This window comes from Mixophyes fleayi, chromosome 5 (assembly GCF_038048845.1).
Source record: "Mixophyes fleayi isolate aMixFle1 chromosome 5, aMixFle1.hap1, whole genome shotgun sequence".
NCBI classification, from domain to species: Eukaryota; Metazoa; Chordata; class Amphibia; order Anura; family Limnodynastidae; genus Mixophyes; species Mixophyes fleayi.
In genome coordinates this window covers 72,398,705-72,425,201 of record NC_134406.1, presented here as the reverse complement: position 1 = coordinate 72,425,201, position 26,497 = coordinate 72,398,705, and the positions used below count along the sequence as shown (strand labels likewise).

At 38.4% G+C, this 26,497-nt stretch overlaps 1 protein-coding gene across 4 annotated transcripts in view; it reads right to left on the bottom strand.

Moving 5' to 3' along the window:
- Positions 1-2,032: 2,032 nt before the first annotated feature.
- Positions 2,033-26,497, bottom strand: part of RBMS3 (RNA binding motif single stranded interacting protein 3) — a 466,009-nt gene continuing 441,544 nt past the window's right edge. Inside the window, exons 11-14 of one of the 4 annotated variants that reach the window (XM_075212374.1) lie at positions 13,525-13,635; positions 11,761-11,838; positions 7,231-7,358; positions 2,033-6,199 (exon numbers count right to left, since the gene is read on the bottom strand). In XM_075212374.1, coding sequence (XP_075068475.1) covers positions 6,193-6,199; positions 7,231-7,358; positions 11,761-11,838; positions 13,525-13,635 — 324 coding nt within the window. In that variant the 3' untranslated portion in view covers positions 2,033-6,192. Of the gene's footprint in view, positions 6,200-7,226; positions 7,359-11,760; positions 11,839-13,524; positions 13,636-26,497 lie in introns of those variants that run through there. The other 3 variants (XM_075212376.1, XM_075212375.1, XM_075212377.1) reach the window with 3 other exon arrangements.

Below are 26,497 nucleotides of genomic sequence, written 5' to 3'. Positions count from 1 at the left end.
CAGGTTTTCCGGATCACGTGACATAATTAGGACCACCTGTAGATCTGTTACAATGTGTCAGTCAGAAATAAATACACCTGTGCTCCAGCAAGGAGATATGGAAAACCTGCACTGCTAGGGAGCCCTTAGGACTGGGTTTGGGAAACCCTGTCATAGCATATAACTCACAATTATTGGGGGTATATAATAAAGCAGACCAGTAATATGAAGCTATTCCTACTTATCCTATTAATTTGGGTTCATGATGTCTCTGAAATATATGAATATATGTATTGTATGTTACAGATTTCTAGAAGGAGAAAAAGAGCGGTGTTTGTGAAAACCAGGTCACCTGGGACCCCTACTCTAAGGACAATCATACTTAAGTATTGGTATTTCCTTGTGTCTATGGCACTACATTCTGCTCACTTTATTAATCTTTCTGATCATACATTTAAGGCATCATCCATCCATATGTCCCTATAATGCTTATGTAATCATCATCATCATCATCATCACCATTTATTTATATAGCGCCACTAATTCCGCAGCGCTGTACAGAGAACTCTCTCACATCAGTCTCTGTGCCCCATTGGGGCTTACAGTCTAAATTCCCTAACACACACACACAGAGACAGACTAGGGTAAATTTGTTAGCAGCCAATTAACCTATCAGTATGTTTTTGGAGTTTGGGAGGAAACCGGAGAACCCGGAGGAAACCCACGCAAACACGGGGAGAACATACAAACTCCTCACAGATAAGGCCATGGTTGAGAATTGAACTCATGACTCCAGTGCTGTAAGGCAGAAGTGCTAACCACTACGCCACCGTGCTGTCCCTGCTTATGTAATGACAAATTTCAAAGAGCAGATATGTGCTGCAATCCAAAGTAACCAATCAGATATTCATACTGGTCAGTCAAGAGCAAATCATTGTTGGAGTCACTTGGTCCACATGACCTTCTGCTGTTAGTGCCACTTTTTTTACTGTAAGCTTTTAGTGCCTCCTTCTTAAAGGTATTCAGATTTCATTAATTTAATACATGTAGTATGATTCAGCACACTAAAACTGGAGGACCACACATGTTTGATGCTTCTCTTAAGATCAAGGTCATTTTACTAAGGAAGTTTATATACCTTGTAAAACTATTCCAATGAAAGCAAATGTATAATTGACCAGTATAGGTTACACCACTTCAATACTGTTTGCTATGTTATTAAACAAGCATTATAATATGGATTACATGTTATCTCATCCAAATGTTGTTAATGAATAAACAGTACTAAGCCATGTGTGAGAAATATGGCCAATATACGATTTCATACCATCTGGGTCATACATAGATAAGATTGGCAGTTGAATAGGTGCATGTCAAGCCATTAACATACACTAGTTGGCAATGCTAACCATTTGTCTCCACTTATATAAGGCCACCAAGCTCATTTTGTTCAATATATACCAGCAAGCTACACAAAAATCAAACACATCATCTATTTTTTATATCTGTCAAATAACAAATTCATATTTCAGCTTTCATAATGATATGCTTTGCAATGAATGGTGTTTAGAATTTGTATCTTTTTTTGAATCTACTAGGAACTTGCAGCATGTAATCACCTAACTAAGTGCAAGTCAACGGATTCATCTTTCTTCAATCACACTGACAAAAAAACCCCCAATATTTTAATGCTAAATATACACTTGGGTGATTTGACATGGGAAGAGCTGTCTCAAAAATGTGGGTACATCTAAAACTACAAAAATATGACACTTCAAAGGCAATGGCAAATTGTAACTTCAACATGAAAGTGGCATAGTACAAATGTCCATCGATTTATTCTCTCCCAATGGTATATTTAGCCCTTAGTATTACATATTTTGAGTATAATGTGAACTGAAACAAAAATATATTTCTATAATAAATGCTCTAAAGAACCAAAAACAAAAAATATGGGATAATCTGTTTAGACTTTAACAATGCAAACATTTACATTATGTCCCAGCTACACACAACCCCGATTTTAGAAGAAAAAAAACATATGCCCCAGGCATGAGATTTTTCATTTTATTTTAATAGAGACTCTTTACCATTTAGCAGCTTAAAGTGGGTAGTTGTTTAGTTTACACAAGTAAAAATAGCAGCAGTCTTTGAACTAGACAAGGATCATCTTCCTCTTTACCATTGGCCACATGGTAGCTACATCAGAACCTAGGTGCTGATAATTATTGAGGCTTTCTTAAAGTTTGAAACAATAAAAAACTGTGTCCACTTAAATTAAACACTATTTTCTGCCTACTATAACATGTATACTGCATTTCTGTGAAATAAGTTAAAAGCTGCCAGCACAGTATCCTAAAACATAATTCCAATAAAAACCTGTGTGTAAAGGAGACGTCCACTCAAAATTGTCTTTTTATATTTGCACAAGACTTCAAGGGAAGAATATATGTTATTGTATTGTTTTTACCCCAGTTTACCTAATTAACATATGCAGTACTTAATTTTGGTGCTTCCTCTGTTGTGTGAGTTCATTGGGATCCCAACATGCTTGCAATCCTTAGCTGCGCACTCTGTGTGCCTTACAACATGTGGTGCCTTATAGTACGGTGAATAGGATTCTGGGAAATGCAGTCCCTTTCAACAGCAACAGCCAAAGACACAATTATATCACCACTTGCTTGTGCTTAGGCTGCTATCAGAAACATTAATTAAAAAGATATGATACAGCATGCCAAAAACTGTATTTATTATTTTCAAATTACAAAAGCCAGATTAGAGTGCAGTTGTGTAGGTGAGCAACGATTATCACAAGATTAGGTGACTTGAGTGGACATCCCCTTTAAATAAAATACCATAAGAAGTAAAAATACATATAAAGACACATGGATTAATTTACTCTTGAAGTGAACTGATCTCTTTGTATATGATGAGAGCAAACAGATACTATTTCATTTCTGATGTGAGCATCCAATAATGATAAAAAAAAAAGGTGTATTTTGAATTTAAATGTATCATTTTGTATATGTGTATTACATTTTAACATTACAGCTGGAATCCAAGTCATTTTCCAATGAAAGATTCAATGAAAAATAATGTAAATGGATGATTATTCCTTCTGAACATACTAATAGTCAGAAAGAAAACAAGATTTATGGGGTACAATAAAAGATCTCAGACAAGGAAATTGCAAATGCATTTGTGAATGTTACTAAGATATTTCTTAACAGGGTTTCCCACCATCGGATGACTAATTTATTATCTTGTACATGCTCATCTGGAACATTATTAATGCAATGTTTTCGCTATGTTCCTTCTGCATTTCAAGCCATGTTTTACATTATCAGGGAGCTTTGTTTATGTTTGTTGCCAGGGATAGAACACACTTTGATTAGACTGTACCCAATGCAGAACTGTGTACCCAGTGCAGAGCTGTGCACCCAGTGCAGAGCTGTATGCAGAGCTGTGTACCCAGTGCAGAGCTGTGTACCCAGTGCAGAGCTGTATGCAGAGCTGTGTACCCAGTGCAGAGTTGTATGCAGAGCTGTGTACCCAGTGCAGAACTGTGTACCCAGTGCAGAGCTGTGTACCCAGTGCAGAACTGTGTACCCAGTGCAGAGCTGTGTACCCAGTGCAGAGCTGTGCACCCAGTGCAGAGCTGTATGCAGAGCTGTGTACCCAGTGCAGAGCTGTGTACCCAGTGCAGAGCTGTGCCATAACCCAAGGTTATGAAAATAAACATCTTTGTCTAATTATATAAATACATGGCTGGAAAGTAGAGAAGAAAGTCAGAAACAAAAGCCATGCTTGTAGTTCAAATGGCGGAAAACCATTCAAAAATAAAATCATCTAAAGGTAGAAAACGTCATGTAATGTATCATCTACTTAATTAGTGATGAGCAAAGTGATTTAGTCCTATCAATTGTACATTACGGATTTTATTTGGGGATCTGAAATTAATCCGGAGACAAATCTCACTCACAGTGATGATCATTAAAAATATACTGAAGGGTTAGCTACTCTGATCATTACTGTTCCTTCAGCTAGAGTTTAGTAAAGTATAATGACAAAATTACAAATGAATTGTGCGCTGAATACTTCTGGGTATGTCTGGTCATAGCATGGAAAGTTAAGCAATGAAAGAAATTGAAATGCTAAATTCAATCCTCATTGGTTTGGTAATAAAGGACAGTTGGGCCACTATGTAGAGCCATATGCGGGTGGTCTCCCCATCTAAATACTTATCATTGTCGTGAAATGTTTGTCACATGCAAAATACATAGTACAAAGGGCTATTTTATAATAATCGCAAGAGGAGCTATCCCCAAAACGTATTTTTAGTCCCCATCCCACCTAACAATAGAACATTGGGTGTCCATCTGTTAGAACATCCACTGCTCCCTTATAATGCAGAACTACACACTGTCCATTTTACAAGACTTGCCTGTAAAGTTTTGAAAGAGGTGAAAATCAATTGGATGAGTGTTGTCACCCATGGTTTCCCATTGGCCTGGTCTCATCACCATTCAAATTGATGGTTTTTGGGACACAACATTTTGTTGGTAATTTTTATTAACTTTTTAGAGCCCTTTGTTTAACTTGAGAAAACATTTAATGTGTCTTTCCCCAAAATGTATTTTCCATGTTAGCATTCTCTTTTATCAAGTAAATGATTGTCAATGATTCATGTAAAAAACGACAGACAACACTTAAATTTTAAACAAAATATGCTGCCATTGTATGTAGGTTTACCAAAATGAGCTAATGAGAGGTCTAGTTAGAAAACCAAGGAAGACTTAGAAGTATACAAAATATCAGGCTACACCATAAAAAGAGGATTTTAGATGCCATAGATAAATGATAGTTGGTATTTGAATTTTTTGAAAAGCTGCAAGGTTTATCAGTACCAACCGGCCATTATTTTACAAACAATAGTGTATGTTCGACATAGAATACCAGTGGAAGATAGCTTAAACAGAGAAGAAAGTAAGAATTGGTCCGGCCATGTAGGTCAAATAAAAAAAAAAAGCTTAACAAAAAAACATACTGTCTTCAGAACTGCTTTAGGGTGTCACTTCCTCTTTGGTATAAAATTGGCCATCCATAGGCTGCATTTGATCACAACTAGGAAATACTACAGAAATTGTCAACAATTTCTTCTAGCTATTGCTTTTTTTTTTTTGCAATTTTTTTTAACCATAAACTCCTACCTAATTTTAACACTACTAAACTATTGTTTTTTTGCAATTTGACAAGCAAAGCTGACTAAAAATCTCTTAAAGCTCATAAAAAAGATTGCAGATATAAAGCACTAATGCCTTTGCTAGCGATCACGCTTGCTAAATAAACTGAAAAAAAAAAATCAAATAAAAAAACAGCATTCAACAAAAAAACCTGCATTTCTCCCAATGCAGTTATTTTTTTTTTTATAGTTCATTGACCCCACTGTAAAAAGCTTCAGCTACCTATAGTTGTTTTTCCTATCAACACTTAAGAAGTTCAGAGAAGTCCAGACAATTTTTTTTTTTTAATTCTTGCAGACGCCATCATTTTTTTTATCAGCAAAATGTTTCTTCAAAAGAATTTCATCTCAATCTGAATATTATATATTCAACCCTGGAAATCATAGGAAATTTCAACACCAGTCATGGTACAAGTAAAATGCCGAATCATATGCCTCATGTCCTATCTGGATGCTGATTTCTTGCTCTGGGATCTTCTGACGTCCTTAAAATTAAGGCAATTAGAATTCATGATAATCATTCCTATGGAAGAAAAAATAAAAAGTAACATCTGAAAAAAATGAAAAGAAAGAAAATGGGTAGCTTAATTTTACAGGAAGACAGTTATGGTTCCGTCTGAAGTGCACCCTCTTGACACCAGTTTCTCTGTTCTCAAATGTCTGCTGTACACTTCCAGATTTCAATGTTCATCAAGATCCAGATGAAATGATAACCCAGCATGTTTCTCCCTGGGTATGTATTCATTAAGAAAGAGTAGCAAAAATAAAATTGTCAGACTACATAACTGAACTATTTTTTTTTTTTTTTTTTTTTTAGCACAGCACATAAAAAACACTGTTGAGCAAGGTAGAAAAAATTAAAAGGGGGTGGGGGAGCTTTTGTTTGATGCCTGTGCAAAGTGGAAGTCAACTTCCTGATGGAGTGTCTCCATTCAAGGCAAAGTTTTCAGGCCAACATTCTTCAGTTCTGTTCATTGTCTGCAAGACATAATACAAAAGAGCAAATTTATCAGTAATTATACCGAAAGTCTAACGCTTCATGACACACTAATATTCCGGCACAATATGGAGTTTAGGAACTAAAGATTGATAACAACCTAACTTCAAGCTCAAAATAAGCCCTATTTCTGGTGAAAACACTACCTACCTGGAGCTGGGGAGAGTAATGGTCTTTGGTGGAGTTGGGGAAAGTAATGTTTTTTCTTGCAAAGTACAAAGTATGTTTGTCTTGTTACATCTACGTTTAGATTTCCTTTTGTGTTGCAAGATTATTAAAATGAGATGAATGGGTGAAGAGGACACATTTATTGGTGCAATGTGTTTTCTACCGCAAAATAATTTAAAATATGCACAAGCTTAGCGCTGGCGAACTTGGAGTCTCATCTTATAGTTTTAATGGGACCATTTTTGCACCTCGTCAGGGTGCAGAATTTACAGCCAAGCAAACCGTTTTGCAATGCAAGGGGTGCAAATTCAAAGATTGTTTTGCATGCACAGCAAATACTGCATGTTCTTGTATGCTGCACACACATACTGGTCACTTTTTTACACTGAATTTTACACTTGGGCCAGGTCGCACACTCCTCACAACTCTAAAACAGGTGCAAATCGTATTCCCAATAGCTGGATTTGTTCCTAACGCTAAATCAGTCCCAGTCTGAGCACCTGTGAAAGATTTTCTGCCTCTCTGAAAACCTTGGTAAACTTTTATTTTGTGGAGGCATCTCACGAGAGCGGACAGCAGGCATGCAACTTGAAGTGCAATGGGCAGACCATCCAGATGCACAGGTATAAAACAAAAATGTTTTGCAGTGCCTATCAAGGGTGCTTCACAAACAAGGCTTGTCTACAATGTTTTTATATGTATAGTATATTGTGTCTGTGTTGTTAGTAGAAACCATATAAACTTGAGCATTAGCTTACAGAAAACAAATTGTATCTATGAAAAATGATGCAGCAAGGTTATAACTGTTATGCATTAGTAGGTTGTGAGATTACACATTGCTTACTTAGACTGTTGGTAGGAGTATGCAGATGAATGTTCATTGCTTGTCTCTACAGTTATTTGTTGCTGCTGTCCACTTGCTTCCTGTGATGAAGATGGTACTGTTTGAGGAGAAGTATCAGCAACAACACCCTATAAATTGGAATAAACATAGTCTGTTCCAGTGTATTAATAGCAGTAAACTGTAAGAATTAGTCGTAACCTTTGAACCGTCATGGACGTAACAGTTACATCTGCGCACAACCAGGTAGCTGATTCCCTCTCAGTATGCACATAACTGTGGTCAGGACCTAAATTTTGTCTTGACCCTGGAAAGGAGGAATCCGGGAGAAAGTTGCAAGTGCCATCTGACAAACTTCTGGCCATTGATCACCTTTTGCACCCAATGAAGCCGGAAGTGTGCACCTGGAAGTCACTGGGTTAACTGTGCGATAATGCGTTTATGTCATGATAGTGTACTACGTCCCAGATCATGATCTGAAGTGATCTCCAGGTGACTCTACTGGCAGTAAAGGATGACCCCTTGGTCATTCAATCACTCCCTGGTTCAGTCAATGCTTTACCTATGTCACTTAAATGGCAGGGATAAATTCTGCCCCTTGGTGACATGGAGAAATATGGATGCACAGAATTTGATGTAGATCCATCTAGTCCGACTTTTTGGGTCTTTTGAGGCAGAGACTTTGGTGGGGGGGGTGGGTTCTTAATATATATACTGCCACCAAAAGGTAACTATATGGATGATGTATCTCTACTAGAAATCAATATAACTAAATCCTGTTTCTTATGTATACGTGCATAAAATTACAACATTTTCACCTCTGCTATGTCACAGAGGGCAGTTATGGTATATATTTATCAACCAGTTATAACTGTTATAATAAAGGTTATTTAACAATGGGATGATAAATCAGTAGTAAAACAGATTAGCATACCAACGCACCTCTTTCCCTGATGTAACAAAGGAGTGCTGGGCAATAAAGGAAAATGTTTAAAATACAATGAAATAGTTTGGAAAATTATCAGTATTCAGGGGTCTATTATTTACTCAGAAATTGTCCAGTTTCTATCTATGTTTCCTCAGGCAGCAGCTTAGGCAAAAGAGTGACTTGAATGGAGTACTTCCATTTCTGTTTTTATTTTAAGAATATGTTTGGCATTTATATTTTTGTATGTTAATTTGGTCACTAGTTTTATTTAATAAGCATTGTGACTTTTTGGCATAGTAAATCTCATTCTGCCTTTGTGCTCTTAAAGAATTAATGTGTCAGATAGGCTTTGTTTTTATAATTTTGCATTTATGCAGGGAATTGTTTGGTTTACAGTAACTGCTAAAATTGGTTGTGATTCCATTTGGAAACAGTCAGGGAGTAACTGAAAACCTGCTCAGAGAAAAATACGTTTGTGTTTAATAGTGACTGTGATAAAGAGTTTGGGGAGTCTTAGAGCTAGATTTACTAAGCTGCGGGTTTGAAAAAGTGGGGATGTTGCCTATAGCAACCAATCAGATTCTAGCTTTCATTTATTTAGTACCTTCTACAAAATGATAGCTAGAATCTGATTGGTTGCTATAGGCAACATCCCCACTTTTTCAAACCCGCAGCTTAGTAAATCTAGCCCTTAGTCTTTTTTGGCTGACTAGGTGGCTTTGTGTTGATCCACTCATGTGCATGCCCACGTGGGTCTTGTTGTGACACTAAAATAAATGTTTGGGTACAATTCAATTGGTAATGCTAATTATATCAAAATAGCAAAAGGACAGAATAATAGTTTAGTGTAATTTTCCAATGTTTATGATTTTGAATGCCCGCGGTCTTGTTTAAGTGTCATGTCATCAGCCAATTTAGTGGGTTTGAAATAACCAGCTTCAAGTGCTATATGCACATGCAATTCCAAACCTAGCAACACAAGGATGAAGAAGAAAATCTTAATCTAGATAGACAAGACAAGGACAAATTATGCCAGTTATGTCTATTTTACTAAGAACAAAGTACACAAAAGGGCAATCCCGTATAAAATGAGGTGTGTTTCTTCAATATCAATCAATCTGGTTACCTGTAAAATGACACATGGCTTTACTGCACGCTTTAATACTGTAGGTATGACAGAGCAGATCCGGGCTATAGCAGATCCCACCTCTCGTACTCCTCCACACCACTGACGGTCAGTAGCACTGTAATATGTGTTCTGCCCACTGACAGGAACAGGGATTCTCTAATTAGAAGTCTGCTACTTCAGGGTAAGAGAGATAATAACAGCAATAGCATGTGGTGACCATAATTGCCAACTCTCCCTGAATGTCAGGGAGACTCCCTGAAATAGGGGTGATTTCCCTCACTCCCTGAATAGTCCGGCATTCTCCCTGATGCTGAGCCAGTACAAGACGTGGTTGGCTTCACCATCTGTGGCATGATGACACAGTTTTGAAATTGTGTCCTATGTCCATGTATTGATGCCTATGGAGGTGGCCATTTTTATGGAGACCAAGATTTAATCAAAGACTGACAGGTAAGTAATGGAGACAGAAATGTAAAAGACACTTTAGTCTCCAGAGATTCATTAGCTTCTTTTCTTTAACACATAGTTGCCTACTCTCCCGGAATGTCTGGGAGACTTCCACATTTCTGGGAGACCTCCCAGGCTCCCTGTTCTCACCCCCACAATAGATAAATTGGAGGGGCAGGGCTTAATGACGCAAATATCGCATCATCTTAGCCCTGCCCCCTGCTGTAATTGGCCAAAATTGTGACAATCGTTTAGGGTGCGGGGCCAAAATGATGCGATTCATCAAGCCCTGCCCCCGCACACCCAACTACTCCGGGATCTCCCTGAAGCCAACGAGGAACAGTTGGCAAGTATGGTGGTGACATGGTGTGCTATGTGTGGGCATAGTAATGGCAGGCTGTGAATGTGGTTATATTTAAGTGTCAACATTGGCAGGGCCTTGTGCCTCAGATCTAGTAGGGATGAACTAGAGAGATGGAGCCACTGATATGTGCAGGAGAGCTGTGTGAGTACAGCCACCTATAAGATCTGTTCATAGAATTACTGTCTGTCTCCTTGTGTCGCACATGGATATCATTTTAACTTTGCTGCATGCTTAGATACTTACCTCTAATTCTCTGCACACATATCAATAATAGCTATCCAAACACAGGTTGTCAGTGTCAGTGCTGAGGTGTTAGCCATGCATAATGTGTGTTAAACTAGTTGATAAAAATGTGTAATGTAGTATTTAGCTTTTGAATAATTTGTAAATGAATATCTATAAAATTTGCTCATGCATGTTCTTGTCCTTTTGAGGATATAATACAGCAGATTGCTTGTGTGTTTTAATAGATATGTTGCCTTTAGCCAAATTAAATCACTCATTAATGAGTGTAGACGGTATGTCAATGTGGTCTCATTTCCCATATGTGCTTTCTGCATTGTGTGAGGTGTCTGCCTGCTGCTGGGGAATCCCTCTCAACCAGGACCCATCATAAGGATATGGAAGGAGGGCTTAGTATATACTTGTATGGAAAACCCCTCTAGATATTCAGTATCTGCCTCTGGACAGAGACACTTTGTCTGCAGTGGAAGACATACAATTGTGCCCCACAGAGTCAATTTGCAAAAGGTACACTGAGTTTTGGAAAAACTTCCTGGAGAAATTCAACTTCAACTTCATGCTAGAAAAATCTAAAATGTACTTTTAAGAAAAAAAAAAGAAAAAAAATCTATGCGGGATTGCACCCTTAAGCCCAACTACATTTCCGCCATGATTGATTAACAAAAACATCTTAAACATACTTCGCCATTCTCCCAGAATATCTGGGAGACTAAAGAATTACGGGCAGGTCTCCTGGACTCCTGGGAGAGCAGGCTATTCTCCCGCATTCCGCTGACTTCCTACTGTAGTGAGAAGGATGGAGCCTCCATCACTCGATTTGAGGTGAATCAAGTCATTTTGGGCCCACTCCTCATGGCAAAATGAAGCTTTTGTGTCATTGTGTCTCAGTGGTGGGCCAAAATTACACAATCTCCCAGAGGTGAAGAGTGGAAAATTGGTAAGTATGCTCTTAAACAGATAGTTCCCCTTGGTTACAGAAGCTAAATAGCATAATGCAAAAAGTGCATGAAAGCTCTAATGCCCCTCCGCCTCCCCTAGCCCCAATTATATTGAAAAAAGTTCCACTTGCTACAATCAGTACTATAAAATCAAACCAAGTACAATATGATAGTCTCTGCTAAATCATTATATACAATTAAATATCATTCATAGCATAATGTAAAAGAACGGTGCCCCCAGTGGCCAAATTATTAAAAAATATGTTTAGTTCCATTTCCAAGCAGCAACGTTTTAAAAAATCCACCCACCACTCAGGTATGGAAAGTTTAAAAAAATCAGTATAATGTTTTTACAAGGTTGGAATTTTGGAATTGCAGATTGTTTTACTTTGATCTAAGTCTATATATATAAGCATAATACATAAACTTGCTTTTTCAATAAATTAAATTGTGAATATAAGTCTCATTTATGTTAGATACTTACTTCAACTTGAACAGCTGTTGGAGGCACAGGAGTATACTGGGGAATATAGGCCCCTTGCATAGGTGCAGCAGTCATATACTACAAACGAAAACAATGTCATATTAGGTACATGAATAAACACAGATTGACACAAAGTAGGGTTTAAGTCCATGGCAATAAGTTCTTGTTCTTGTTTAATAATAAATGAAAATTCCTCCAAAAATCATAGTAGACATGGAGAAGTTATTTTATATTGTCCATGGCATCTTATTGTCTTACATGGTGTATGCATTTTATAGAGGAGGACTCACCACCACTCATCTACCTTGACATACTTGCATAGTAAATGAGCTTTAAAAAACCTTAGCTCCATACAGTTTCTACAGTCTATCAGTGTTTTGTTTTACTGTCCTCTGGAATAACACAGAGTAAGGCAGCTTCCATTTAAACTTCACAGTGGAGAACATTCCTTCCTGATCTTAAACATGGCAATTCCATTCATTCCCTGCATCAGCCATACCAAGTGATATACTACTTATATACTGATTCAGCTCTTTGTAATCCAAGCCATTTGTGAATATATTTAATTAATCTGTCATCAACACATCTCTTGGCAAGTTATTTCAATAAGCCTTGCAGCGATAAACTTATTTTTAAGGAATGTCAATGATGAAAGTGTCAAGTTTGAAAATATCTTTTCTCCAGTCGCAGTGACCACCCTGGCTAGTTGCACAGTTCTGGGTATGAAAAGTTTTTAAGGCACCTTTTTAAAGGGGCATCTCATGTTTTTAGATGTATGTTGTTTATACAGGTTGTCAAAAGTGTACTTTACATTGACCGTGCACTGTAACCAGTGACAATTGTGCTTTCTTCTGCATCTATTGCCATTTCATGCACTATGGATTTGTAGTAACTCCTGCAGCGCTTGAATGCTGCTGCTCACTTGACTGTCTACTAGTATTCGTAAATCCCTTTCTATATCAGGTACAGTATTTTAATAACTTGTTTTATATCACTGTTTCAATGTCAAGTGCCAATCACTGTATCTGTTGGTAGAGAAAACACTGAGATAATTTAGTGCTTCATACACACATTTCAGCTAACTTTCATTCTCCTAAACTCTGTTCCCAACTTAGATTAACGAACTTGTGAAATAACATAAATAGAGTTCAAGCTTCCTCAGCCTGGGAGACTGATCTGCAGGTTTGGTAACATCAGCAACATATGTCTACTGAATTTACAATGCATGCTTTTTATTATTTTTTATGGCTATAGCACCAACATATCGTAGTGCTTATAGAATCAGGCAGATAAGATGAACATGTGATCTTAACAGTGCATGAATATACAGTACATAGAGAGAGAATGTGCAGGGTCTCTGCTCGCTAGAATACAAACAAACATAGAAATGTATTCACGTTAGTGTGTATTGCTGCTTAAATGAACCACCAATAATACCACTGAGGATGGACAAATAAATAAGACAGTAAATAGCATTTTAGGATACAAGACCTCATTGTTCATACTAATGCCATTTTATCCTCTTGCATATTTGGTGATGTATTGTACAGTGGAGAACTGCCAAAATCTGAGGTTACACAGAGGTAAGGGTGAAGGATCACACTTGCTGCTTCATACAAGTAGATAAATCCCCTTTGAAGCCACAGGACAAATAATTTGATATCTTTGTTATTTAAAGCCATTTGAAATGTTATTAGCTTGAATCACAAAAGTAGTTAGAAACCAAAATAAAACAAAAATTTAAAACAGAAATTTAAGCTTCACCGTTCCGGTTGTCCCCAAGGAGAGATGATTCATTTGTTGTGTTAGAGGGCCCATCATACTAGCTTGTTGCATTGACATGGTGTGGTCCATTGTTGGTGTTATAACAGCACCCTACAAATAAAAATTAAATAAATATGAAAATTGTTGAAAGTAATAGAATAAATAATACAATTATTTTAATAATTATGAAATATGATTTTTTTACTCTTTCATTATTCTGTATTGTGTATTAAAGTATGAACAAGTTTGGCCTATCTGAAACTGGCCTTTCTATAAACTTTCTACAACCATGTCATCCAACGCTAAACTATACTTCTCCAATTTGTATATGTATTGGTTAAATTTGTTTACAGCCTCAGACAGAATCAGAGGCCAATAGCTGGAATGGAAAACAGATTGAGTTATGTTCACTAGAAGAAAGAATGGTCAGAGGCAGCCGAGTATTGTACAGAGTAAGACAGTAGATCAAGTAAGTAAGTTGAGTATAAGCCGGTAATGGTATTTGTGTGAAGTAAGACTGTAGATAGAATGCAGCAGGAAACAGCAGCAACTAGATTGCTGAGCAGGAGTATAATACTCTGACAAGGAGGAAGTGACAAGGCCTGGTTTATATAGGAAAACAGAGGGTGGAGCTAAGACATCAGGGTAACAAGGGGTAAAAGCAAGGAGATGGCCTTAAGTTAGAATAGCTCAGTCAACAGAGCGAACCTTCCAGAGGCAGGAACCCTGAGTTTGAATCATGACACAATTACTATCAGGGGCGCACGAAGGATTTTTAAGGAGGGGAACCCACCCAAAAAAAAAAACAACCTGTTTCGGCAGCACTGTACTATACAGCTGCCGCGGCGCTGTCAAGGAAGCGCCGCGGCTGCTTCTTTGACAGCGCCACAGCTGCTATATAGTACAGTGCCGCTATGTAGGGGCACTTCTTTAGCGGAGGGGGGGGGGGTTTCTGGAGACCCAGAAACCCCCCCTGCGTGCCCCCCTGACTATTATGATTTTTACCAACAAATTCATATTCCATATCCTGTAGAACTTTCAATCTAATATACCTACCACAAATACACCCACACACAAGCATCATGGCCAATTTAGTCAGAAACCAAATTACAGTTTGTTTTTGGACCATGAGAGAAAGCTGGAGCAAAACCTTGTGAATATAGGGTTAACATACAAACTCTATACCAAAAACATAACAAATCCATGGCCCCGGAGCTGCAACTCAGAAATGCTAATTGTTGTACTACTGTATTCTGTACAGAGATTCAGTGCATTCTGGAGGTGTCTACCCGCATATTACTGTGAAATATGCAGCAGCTTGACATGCCATGCTCACAGAATAATAAATATTTCACCATAACATATATATAAAAGAAGAAATTTGGTTCTTTGCTTGTTTGTTGGTAAACATCTTCCACGGCTCTCAAGGTAAAGTTGTCAAATCTTACATAGTTATTTAGGATTGGAAACGTAAGCTATTGGATCACATAGCGCCAACACGACAAAGCGACAGAGCAACAAATATTGAAAACATAATTCTTTGGTTGTAAACAATTGTTTGACTACTGGAAGGAAACCTAGTGACAACACAACATAACTACAATGTGACAAAGCAACAAATCTTATTTTCTAAATAGCATTTTTGGTTTATTTACCAAATAATTTGCTAAGATATAAAATCTGCTACACATTATAAATCGGACCCGCGTAACCCGCTTGACTACTTTGACCCAGGGAGCCTGTTATGAGCTTCCATTCAGACACCCCTGCCACGATGGGGATGAAACCAATGTGAGGTGGTCCAGTTGGATCCTGGTAAGGATGGTCATCATCATCATTTATTTATATAATTCCACAGCGCTGTATAGAGAACTCACTCACATCAGTTCCTGCCCCAATAGAGCTTTCAGTCTTAATTCCCTAGCCAGGGTCGGTGCTAGAATCCTCTGTGCCCTAGGCACAATTTCAAAATCCCCCCCCCCCCCAGCACACTGCCCCGACCCCCCGGGTCTAAATGTTCCCCTCCCCTCTCTTTCCTTACTTTAAAGGAGACTCCATAAAGATGCTCCCCGCTGTTGGGTCCCGTCCCTCATCGACACTGTTGGGCCGTGATGATGATATCACACCCGACAGTCAGTGAGGGGAGGGGGAGTGGAGGAGAGGAGTCGGAGGGACCGTCCGACCCATTAGCTGTTGGAGTGGAGGACGGCGGTCGCGATCCATGGCCCCTTGCCCCTCCCCCTCCCTGTGGAACTATCTGAAGCTGTGCGGCGGCTGTGGAAGGTATGCTCAGCAGTCGCCGCACAGTATTAAAGTACAACAGTATTAAAGTACAATACTTCTGTGGCGCCCACCAGAACCCGGTGCCCTAGGCAACTGCCTAACCTTGCTAATGGGAGCACCGGGCCTGTCCTTAGCACAGACACAGACTATGGTCAATTTGATAGCAGCCAATTAACCTACTAGTATGTTTTTGGAATGTGGGAGGAAACCAGAGCGCCTGGAGCAAACCCACGCAAACACGGGGAGAACATACAAACGCTACACAGATAAGTCTATTTACGGGAATCAAACTCATGACCCCAGTGCTGAGAGGCAGATATGCTAACCACTAAACAAACCAGCTAATGAACTTATTAGGGTTCTTGATGTATAGTAAAGTTCTTAATGTGTAATAAATACATCTGTTCTTCTTAAATGTTAACACATTACTGTGTTATATAAATTGATGGCAGCCATTTTTGAAACATGAATCTTGTTTGTGAGCTTTTAGTATCATTATTGTTTATATTGTTTTGGTTCTTGAAAATATAGGCATTTCAGTATATTTCCTTATAAATATATACAGCAATCAGCAAGATTTGAAAGAACTGATGATCACTGCTTTTATTTATTCCCAATGTAACAGATGCTTATTATTGTTCAGTTAAAGTTGATTCATCAGGGAAATCCCAATTTCAAATGCAGCTGTGTCAGATAATGATCTTGAATATAAGCTACGGCTGCCACTCAACCCTTTAATGACAGGTGCTACTGCTTAGTCCCATAGAGAATATTTAAAGGGAAAAATCCCTGGCATCAGCAACATTATTGTTGCATGAGTAAAATCCACACTGGACTTCCAAATAATGAAAGAATAAAAAAAGAAGGAAAAAAAACCAATTGATGATTAAGCGCTAATGTTTTATTCTGCATGGATTAGCATGGATAATGCAAAATGATGTTGAGGTTAATATGAGTCCCAGTTTTCCAAGGGCAGGAAAGAAATTATGACACTTGTGTCATGATTTTTTTTCTGTCAATGGTTGCTGCCCCTTTCTTTCTTTTGAGTGCTAAAGGTAGCAAAATAGTTGTAGGCGCAATGTCGCATTCATAGACGTGGGTGCAAATTGGATATGTGTCTTCCACTGTCACCCATGTATCATATATAAATTACATCTATTCATTTTCCTGAACTCCAATTCCTTACACCAAATAGGAGACCTGTCAGATACAGTGACCAATATATGCCACCTATGCTATCTATAATATGCCCAAATGAAGATATGCTACCTATAATACCTATAATGATCCCAAATGAACATAACATCCCCAGCAGTGGACACATGGAAGTAAAGATTAAAACCAAAGACAGAACCATAAGATTTGAAGATGTTGGGGCATATATACAGCAGTGATCGGTGTAATGGTATATTACATAGACAAAATAAAAGCTAGAACAATTTGTGAATTCTATTTTTTACCTTCAGTTCAAGTTTTTCAATAAAGTCGACCTTGAGCCTAGTGCTCCACAAGTTTACAACGGTAGTCTACAGACTTCCAGTGCCAACGTCAGTATAAATGAAAGCTGAATGGAAAATTCATAGTCCTGGTCTGATCTGCCTGAATATGGTTGGCATCTATCAATATTTATTTTAAATTGAATTTTTAATTGTAAGCTCTCACAAGCAGAGCCCTCTCTTCCCTTTGTCTCACGTCTGCACCTTCTTCGTCAGCTTTGTCCTTGTTCTATTTTTATATGACCTGTTTTATGTATAATCTACTTTTATGTATGATTTTTTTTTACCATCTGTCTGGCGCGACAGTGTTTTGATGTCCCTTACAAATAAACAATGTAACCAACGTTGATGTCATATTTAATATGAAAAGTAATGTAAAATAGTGGGTATAGTGACTATGGTTATAGTTTTAGTATGAATATCAGGCCTTTTCTGATGCTGTTATGGGATTATAATAAAAAAAATGAATATATATAGTTAAAATTAAAGTCAAATGAATCTACAGACAGCCACTTGAATTTAAACAGCAGTAAATGGCTCGTTTCTCCTGTGTGCTTCATGCAGCTTATCCTATCATTATGTTTTTAGTAGATTGGCTTTTTACATGTCCCCTGGTACTCCACAGTTTAGTTAGAGTGGCTGTAGAACAGATGAATGAGAACTTGTGGAGAGATAGTATACTGTATGTATCTAAACTGGAGCAATATAGTTGTGTTAAATCATTGTTTTTGAGGTGCTAGCTGTTTTTGGAGGACAGGAAAAACAGTTGGGCTTTACCTCTGTGGTGACTGCTACTGTTTGAGGCCAGTAAAGACCACTGCAGGTTTATCTCTGAGATGACTGCTGTTTGGAGGACTAGAAGTATAGCTGTAGTTTTATCACTGTGGTGACTGTTGTTTGGAGGACTAGAAGTACAGCTGTAGTTTTATCACTAAGGTGACTGCTGTTGTTTGGAGGACTAGAAGTACAGCTGTAGTTTTATCACTAAGGTGACTGCTGTTGTTTGGAGGACTAGAAGTACAGCTGTAGTTTTATCACTGAGGTGACTGCCGTTTGGAGGACTAGAAGTACAGCTGTAGTTTTATCACTGTGGTGACTGTTGTTTGGAGGACTAGAAGTACAGCCATAGTTTTATCACTGAGGTGACTGTTGTTTGGAGGACTAGAAGTACAGCCATAGTTTTATCACTGAGGTGACTGCTGTTGTTTGGAGGACTAGAAGTACAGCTGTAGTTTTATCACTGAGGTGACTGCCGTTTGGAGGACTAGAAGTACAGCTGTAGTTTTATCACTGAGGTGACTGCCGTTTGGAGGACTAGAAGTACAGCTGTAGTTTTATCACTGTGGTGACTGTTGTTTGAAGGATTAGAAGTACAGCTGTAGTTTTATCACTGAGGTGACTGTTGTTTGGAGGACTTGAAGTACAGCTGTAGTTTTATCACTGAGGTGACTGCTGTTGCTTGGAGGACAGTTGGAAATTTATTTCTGCGCTGATTGCTTTTGTTGGTGGACAGGTGAGACAGTTGGAGGTTGTAGCGTCAGCTGTTGTTGGTGGACACGTGGGATACTGTAGTTGGGAGTTTATACCCTTCAACTTTTCTTGAAATCTGGGGAAATGCAGCCGAGCATCTATTGCCTGTTTCTGTTACATCTGTTGGGCTTGCTTGTTGTCAGCGCTGAGGACCTCCTCGGTGTTGGACCCTTAACTTAGGAATGTCAATAGTTTATTTTCTTAGTGTGGTAGTAGTTAAAGGGGCAAGTAATGAACATGTACAGTATACAGCTGTAGTTTTAGACAATTAGCAAATGAACATTACAGCACAAAACTAAAATATCTAACAGGAATATTCCCACATAGTGTTGTTTTTTTTAAATAGCAAGTGAAGTGCATTTTTAAGCATGTATATAAACTGACTTTTTAAAATATCTCTGGAGGTTACAAAATATGTCTGCCAGTTACCCAGGCACGTACTCACAGGTCTCCACTTAACATGTGAATACAGAGGGGGGCATACATTTATTAGGTTGTATATAAATTAAATTGATAATTTTGCTTGTTGGTTTGCAGGATGATGGAAAGGGCCTTTTTGTGGACGTGGGTGCAAATTGGATATGTGTCTTCCACTGTCACCCATGTATCATATATAAATTGCATTTATTAATTTTCCTGAACTCCAATTCCCTACACCGAATAGGAGACCTGTCATCTCCACTCTGAGCCACACTCGCTCCTCTTGTTTCAGCTGTGCCCTATTCTCCTTAGAATGTAAGCTCTCTAATGAGCAGGGTCCTCCATACCCTTTGTTTTCATGTCTCCATTCATTTTGTCTACCTTGCTGTTCTTGTTTTATATATGTACTGTTTTATGTATGTCCTTCTCTTTCCTGCTGTACGGCGCTGTGGAGCACTATGGCGCTTTAGAAATCTACGATAATAATATGTGGTTGGATGGCAGTGATCTGCCAGCATAGTGAGTCAAACTGCCTAGTTGTGGTGGTGGTGCTTGAGTCCAGATCAAAAATTCGATGTTTATTAATGGAAAGTTAATTTAAAAAATAGTGAGTGACTTCTGGTTGCATTATCCCTTTTGTGGAGCTATTTAACATATGCCCATCAAGTTAACATGATAGCTGGCTTGGCTCATGTTCCTGCTATTGTGTAATCATGCCATGTAAAGGTTATTATGCAAAAACCCTAATTTCACAAATGTTAAACTTATGGGCAGATTCAATTGAGAAAAAATCCGCACAAGGTGTCTCCGGAATGGCCACGAGACACCTTGCGTAGATGTTTTTTGCAGAAATCCCACAAATTTGTGTTTACACCCCATAGAGCTACGAGCAAAAGAAAGCGTTAATTTTTACCGCACTACCAATAAAGAATGCACGGCTGCGATATTTTGAGGAACATTGCGGCCAATTGAATCTGCCCCTTAGTTGAAGTTATGGAAGGATTCACCACAGAAAAAAACATGGGTGTGTGCAGGAGAGCAGCAGCCATTTTCTTGCAGCACACTTCCTCCTGCAAGAACGTGTGCTACAAAAAAATGGGCACCACTTTCCAGCACACAGATGTAGTCATTGGTTATTCTTACCAGTGTGAGAGAAAGAGACAAATGGGAGACAGGGCCTTAGAGATTGAGAGAGGAGAGGTGGGAGAGAGAAAGGAGGTGAGAGAAAGTGGGGGTAGAATGTAGAAGTCAAGTGAGGCGGGGCAAAAAAGGGGGTAAGAAAGATAGGGAGGAAGTGGGACAGAGAAAGAGAGGGGATGAGAGGGTCTATGTGGGTGAGGGGAATAAAGTGGTACGAAGACACGCTCCTGGGTGGCACTAGATACAACCATGGGCAGAGCAAGACTTGCCGGTTGGGCGAAGCAGGGAACACCACTTTTGGCTGCATTACACGCGTACCTTGGTACATAGGTGTTACTTGCACAATCTCCCTGAAATTGTTTTACAAGTAGACAAGTATATAAGATTAAGTAGTAATGCAGCTTTAAGTGGTATCTATCTATCTGCCCCAAATTTGAAAATGGTTTCAAGCACACAAACTGAACCCAATAAATCTTTAAATTTGCAAGATCCAACCATGTTCATTTATGTATAATAATACTATTTAAAAAAACACAGTAAACCTCATAAGTGCTATACCTAGTCATGATACTTTGCAAAATATGTGATATATATGCTTCCAGATTTGAAATTTGCATTACAAATAATACTACTAAATAAAAAGCATATAGTTCAGTAGGGGCTGATAAGTAAATGAAGCACAAAACTGTTTTAATGACAGTGTCCTTCCTTAGTAAAACTTGCTTTAATCTTCAGCCATATCTTTGATATATACTTGCTGCTTTATTTCAGTATTTACGGAGCTACTACAATTTTTTAAGGACTAATTAAAATGCATGTAGGCACACTGCAATATTGTTGAAAATTTGCATATCATTACCTTCTCCATTAATCAAACCCATGGAGTTAGCATTCATCTATTTAACAGCAGGAAGATGCTTGACACAGCCATTTACTTACTTTGGTAAAAAAAAATAAAGTAAGAGGAGGCAAAAAGTGATGCTCGCTTAAGTGAAACATTACAGGCCACCCACTAACAGGAAGAAACAGCAATATTCAAACTCATCCACCCACAGCAAATATAATCAATGTAAGAAAGGCTTCTCCAGCATAATTTAAATGCTGAGCTGTAATGTGGAAATACATAATTATTGTATATTATGGCAAAAGTGTCCTTGTAAACACAACTGTTTTATGTGTTAAATATATATATAAAATAAAATAATAAGTAATAGCTTCACTACTACCCCTTTCACCGCAATGTTTTTATTATGTACCAGTTTAATACTTTAATGCTGCAGCATATACAGTAAGAACATACTTGCTAACTCTCCCTGAATGTCAGGGAGACTCCCTGAAATAGGGGTGATCTCCCTCACTCCCTGAAGAGTCTGGCATTCTCCCTGATCCTGAGCCAGTACAAGACGTGGTTGGTTGCGCCATCTGTGGCATGATGACACAGTTCAGAAATCGTGCCCTATGTCCATGTATCGATGCCGACGGAGGTGGCCATTCTCATGGAGACCAAGATTTAGTCAAAGACTGACAGGTAAGACAAAATGACTTCAGTAATGGAGACATAAATGTAAAAGACACTTCAGTCTCTAGAGATTCATTAGCTGCTTTTCTTTAACGCATAGTTGCCTACTCTCCCGGAGTGTCCGAGAGACTCCCGCATTTCTGGGAGACCTCCCGGGAGAGTAGGGCAACCTCCCGGTTCTCGCCCCCCACAACAGATAAGTGGCAGGGCCAAAATGATGTGATTCGTCAAGCCCGCCCCCGCACTCCCACCTCACCCAGGATCTCCCTGAAGCCAACGAGGAAAAGTTGGCAAGTATGAGTAAGAAGAGGTTTGTCATCTGTCTAAATGATATCTATAGAGACTATACTAGTACCACCTAAGTAACCTCAGCAACCGACAGATTTACTTACTACATTTTGATCATGATTATGGTGCATGTATTTGTATTATATTATATTTATATTGCAAACAAGTTTAGAGTGCTTAGGCATCGGTGTTCTGATTATTGAGGATTTGGATTATGTGGAGGTTATAACAATTGTGTATTCTTGTATTGTAAAATGATTGGACAGTTGTGCCAAAAAAACCTGAAGATTACTAATAAATAGTTCCATAAAATAACCTGCATCAATGTATTCAATGTTGAGGCAAGGTCCCTGACTTTAATGCATTTTAACAAATGCTGTTTAAAATCTCCAGTTTTCCCTTCTACTGTACACTGTTTATTACACTGCCATCCTCACCCTCATGTAATATCTGCTGGGCTCTAATCATCATCATCATCATCAACATTTATTTATAGAGCGCCAGCAAATAGTGCTTTATAATGGCTTCCGTTACCAGTGGAAACCTCCTCCTCCAGGCAGGGTTATAACAAAAGGTTTGAACGTTCAAGGAAGATAACTGTTTGAGCTCGGAGTTGGGGGATGGCACCATGTTGGGCATATGGGAGAAGAGGGCATTGCTTAGCAGCTGTCTGACCCAGGGGAGACATTAGGGCCAGGAGGCTAGGGAGCCCTCACATGTAAGAGCAGAGACCAATGAATCTCAAGAACAGTAGGAGAGTATAGTGCTGCACAAAAGTGAATTGACTATTGGGAAAGAATAAGCATTTTTTTAGGGGTTTGGAGCCCATTCTTCCACCTCCTCCACCACTACCTCTAATAAATTCCTGGAGCTTCACATTTTACAGAAGTCAGAGGAGCGAGTTGATATGCTGCTAAACTGATCCTGTATTGGAGATTCCAACTACTAGGATGAGGCACTTGATGGATGGTCAGAGTTCCTGCCCAATAAAATGCTGCATTCACAATACACTTCAAGCCAGAGCAATAGGAATCACCAACGCAGTTCTCTACAGCTCACTAACAAATCATGTCTCAGCAAGACTCTGGTGACTCAGTTCATTTACAATGTTTGGACTGCCACCATAGTGCTGCATAGGGGTACAGTTGAAAAAATATCCTAGCCATTTAAATATCTGAAGAAATCTGTTTGTATTTATAACATGAACATAACAAAAAACACAGTTAAAATAGTAATGTAAATCAAATTACCCTTGAAATGCCAACACCTACTTTTATGAGTGCACAGGTTGAGGAATGAATGTAGGATGCATAACTGGACATAATACAATAGACATTTATAGAAAGAAGCTTTTTACAGTACATCAGTAACTCACAGTTCGGCGAAATGTAAGGTATTGAAAGCTTTTTTAATAATACTTTTATACTCTTAATTATACTCCTGTGTACATGAAGAAATAGTATGTAAAAAACAATTACCACATCACAATTACCTATACATAAATTTTTAAGAAAAAACAAGGGGCCTGATTCATTAAGGATCTTAACTTAAGAATCTTCTTATTTCAGTCTCCTGGACAAAACCATGTTACAATGCAAGGGGTGCAAATTAGTATTCTGTTTTGCACATAAGTTAAATACTGACTGTTTTTTCATGTAGCACACAAATACTTGATAGCTTATTTGTACACTGAAATTTAAAGTTTAAATTTGTGTGCTACATGAAAAAACAGTCAGCATTTAACTTATGTGCATAACAGAATACTAATTTGCACCCCTTGCATTGTAGCATGGTTTTGTCCAGGAGACTGAAATAGGAAGTTTCTTAAGTTAAGATCCTTAATGAATCAGGCCCAAGAAGTTTAATTGTTCTTGACATATTTATTGTGAAATACAAAGAAGTGTGGATGATATCACTGTGTTTTTTGTCTTAATTACATAACAAAATAACAATAAAATCAAACAATAATAGAAACAAAACCATAATTATTGAAAAAATCATTAATATCTTGTTTTTTTGTCTTCAAACTTTGTTTTGTCGCTTTCCGCTTATAAGTTTTTTTCTGTGTTGTCTCTGTGCATCATCCAGCAGTAGTCAGCCATCATGCTGATGTCCCAACGACCCTGGTATCTTCTTTCTACATCTTTAATGTCTTGGTGGAACCGTTCACCCTGTTCTTCACTGTAGTCTTCGAGATTATTCGGGAAATACTCAATATGGGAATTCAAAAAATGTACCTCTAAACTCATATTGCAGCCAAGGTTTCTGTAACTATTAAGCATTTCCCTGATAATTTCTTTGTAGTTTGAATTCTTGACATTGCCTAAAAATTTTGAAATCACTTGTTTGAAGTCCACGCCGAAAGTTCCACAATATTCATTACACGCCCGAAATGTTCATCTTTTATTAACTTTCTAATGTCAGAGCCTGTAAAAATGCCTTCCTTCAGTTTAGCATCGCATGTGTTAGGAAATTTGGTGCAAAGATATTTGAAAGTTTCCCTATCTTTAGGCAGTGCTTTTACAAATTGTTTCATCAGTCCTAATTTTATATGTAGAGGTGTAAGTAAAACTTTATTTGGATCTACTAAACTGGATTTGATGACATTATTTTTTTCCAATTTCTAAAATTTTTTGAGCTGGCCAATTGTTTTTTTTGCCAATGTAAAATTTTGCTATCCCATTCACAGAGAAAACATGGGAATTTGGTGTAACCTTGTTGCTGGCTAAGTACCATGCATAAAATTTTAAAATCTCCACATATTAACCAGTTGTGTCTTGCATATCCAATCAGTTCCAAAACAGTATTCAAATTTTCATATGTTTCGTTAAGGTAGACTGAATGTGCTAATGGTATTGACGCGTATGTGTTGCCATTGTGCAATAAAACAGCTTTTAAACTTACTTTTTGAAGAATCTATGAAGGTATATGTACTGTGTGTGTACTGGGTACTGTGTGTGTGTGTGTATGTGGTGGTAGGCAGGGGTTAAAATGAGCCGGCACAGGGCAAAACTGTGTTGCATCTGTTTTATTTGGTTCCACCTTTGCCAGCTCACCTTGTAGTTGTTGTGTGTGTACAATGTCCCTTTAGACAGTATGGGGTGGACCTTAATCTGGCACTGGGCGGGGGAAGTTTTATGACAAGAACTGAATTGCAATGTTCTATACCACCGACTGAATTCATTTAAGACAATGTTTTATAATAAATGTAGGCAGAATACATTTATTATTTTAAAGAATATGATAAAAATTACTTATTCATAAATACACGTTTTGCAGAAAAACATGATGTGATATGCACAATCAGGAGTCATTTTCATGTTCAGAAGCCAAAAATCTATAAGTATCACATAAATTTGTTAAAAAAGCTTTTTCATCGCAGACCTGCGCTATTAGTGAAATGCGTTACTTTGTCAAAATATTCGTTGCTTCTGCTGCATATAGGGTGATATTGCTTTGCAAGTAAATAGCTGATAAGTGGACAAAAAGAAAATTCAAGATTGCAGCTGGGTAGTCCTAACCAGGGCCGGACTGGCCATCGGGCTCTTCTGGCAAATGCCAGAAGGGCCGATGGCTGGTTGGGCCGATCCAGCGAGGCAGGATGCCCGACCAAGCAGCGCAGCTCACTGCGCGCTGCTCGGCAGACAGTTTCAATGTGATATCCGGCCAGTAATCACATGGGACGGCACCTGTCACTTGGTGCGCGTCCCATGTGATTACTGCCCGAACATCACATTGAAACTGTCTGCCGAGCAGCGTGGTTACAAGGTAAGTGTGTGTCTCAGTGGGGGCTGGCTGGCGCTGTGCTGAAAATATCATAATTCCTCCCTGTTCCTTTCTCCAACCTGTGCCCTCCTCATTATCATAGCACTTCAAGACTATTTTGCCAAAAATATTGTAGTAATAATTTATGTATTGAGTTTGAGCTAAATGCTGGCTTGCAAAGTGCATACCAAACTTGTTTTACCTTATCAAAGAAAAACGAAATGAGGCATATAAAAAAAAATCAACAGACATCAGGAGTTGCCGTAAGCAGATCTGTGGTGGGCTTGAATTGTGCAATGTAGTATCAGCACATTTTGTCCTATTACAAGGCCACCAATACTGGTGAATGTAAAGGAAAGGAGGCTAGTGGATTTGGTGAGGCATAGTAACCCAGATGTCAATCTATCTCACTATACATGTGAATGCAGGTAAGCATTCACAAACTGCTTAGATATTTTTGCTAACTAGCAAAGTTTGACAAAACTAAACTAGCAAACTAATCAAGCACCGAACATTTGCTCCAACAAATTGA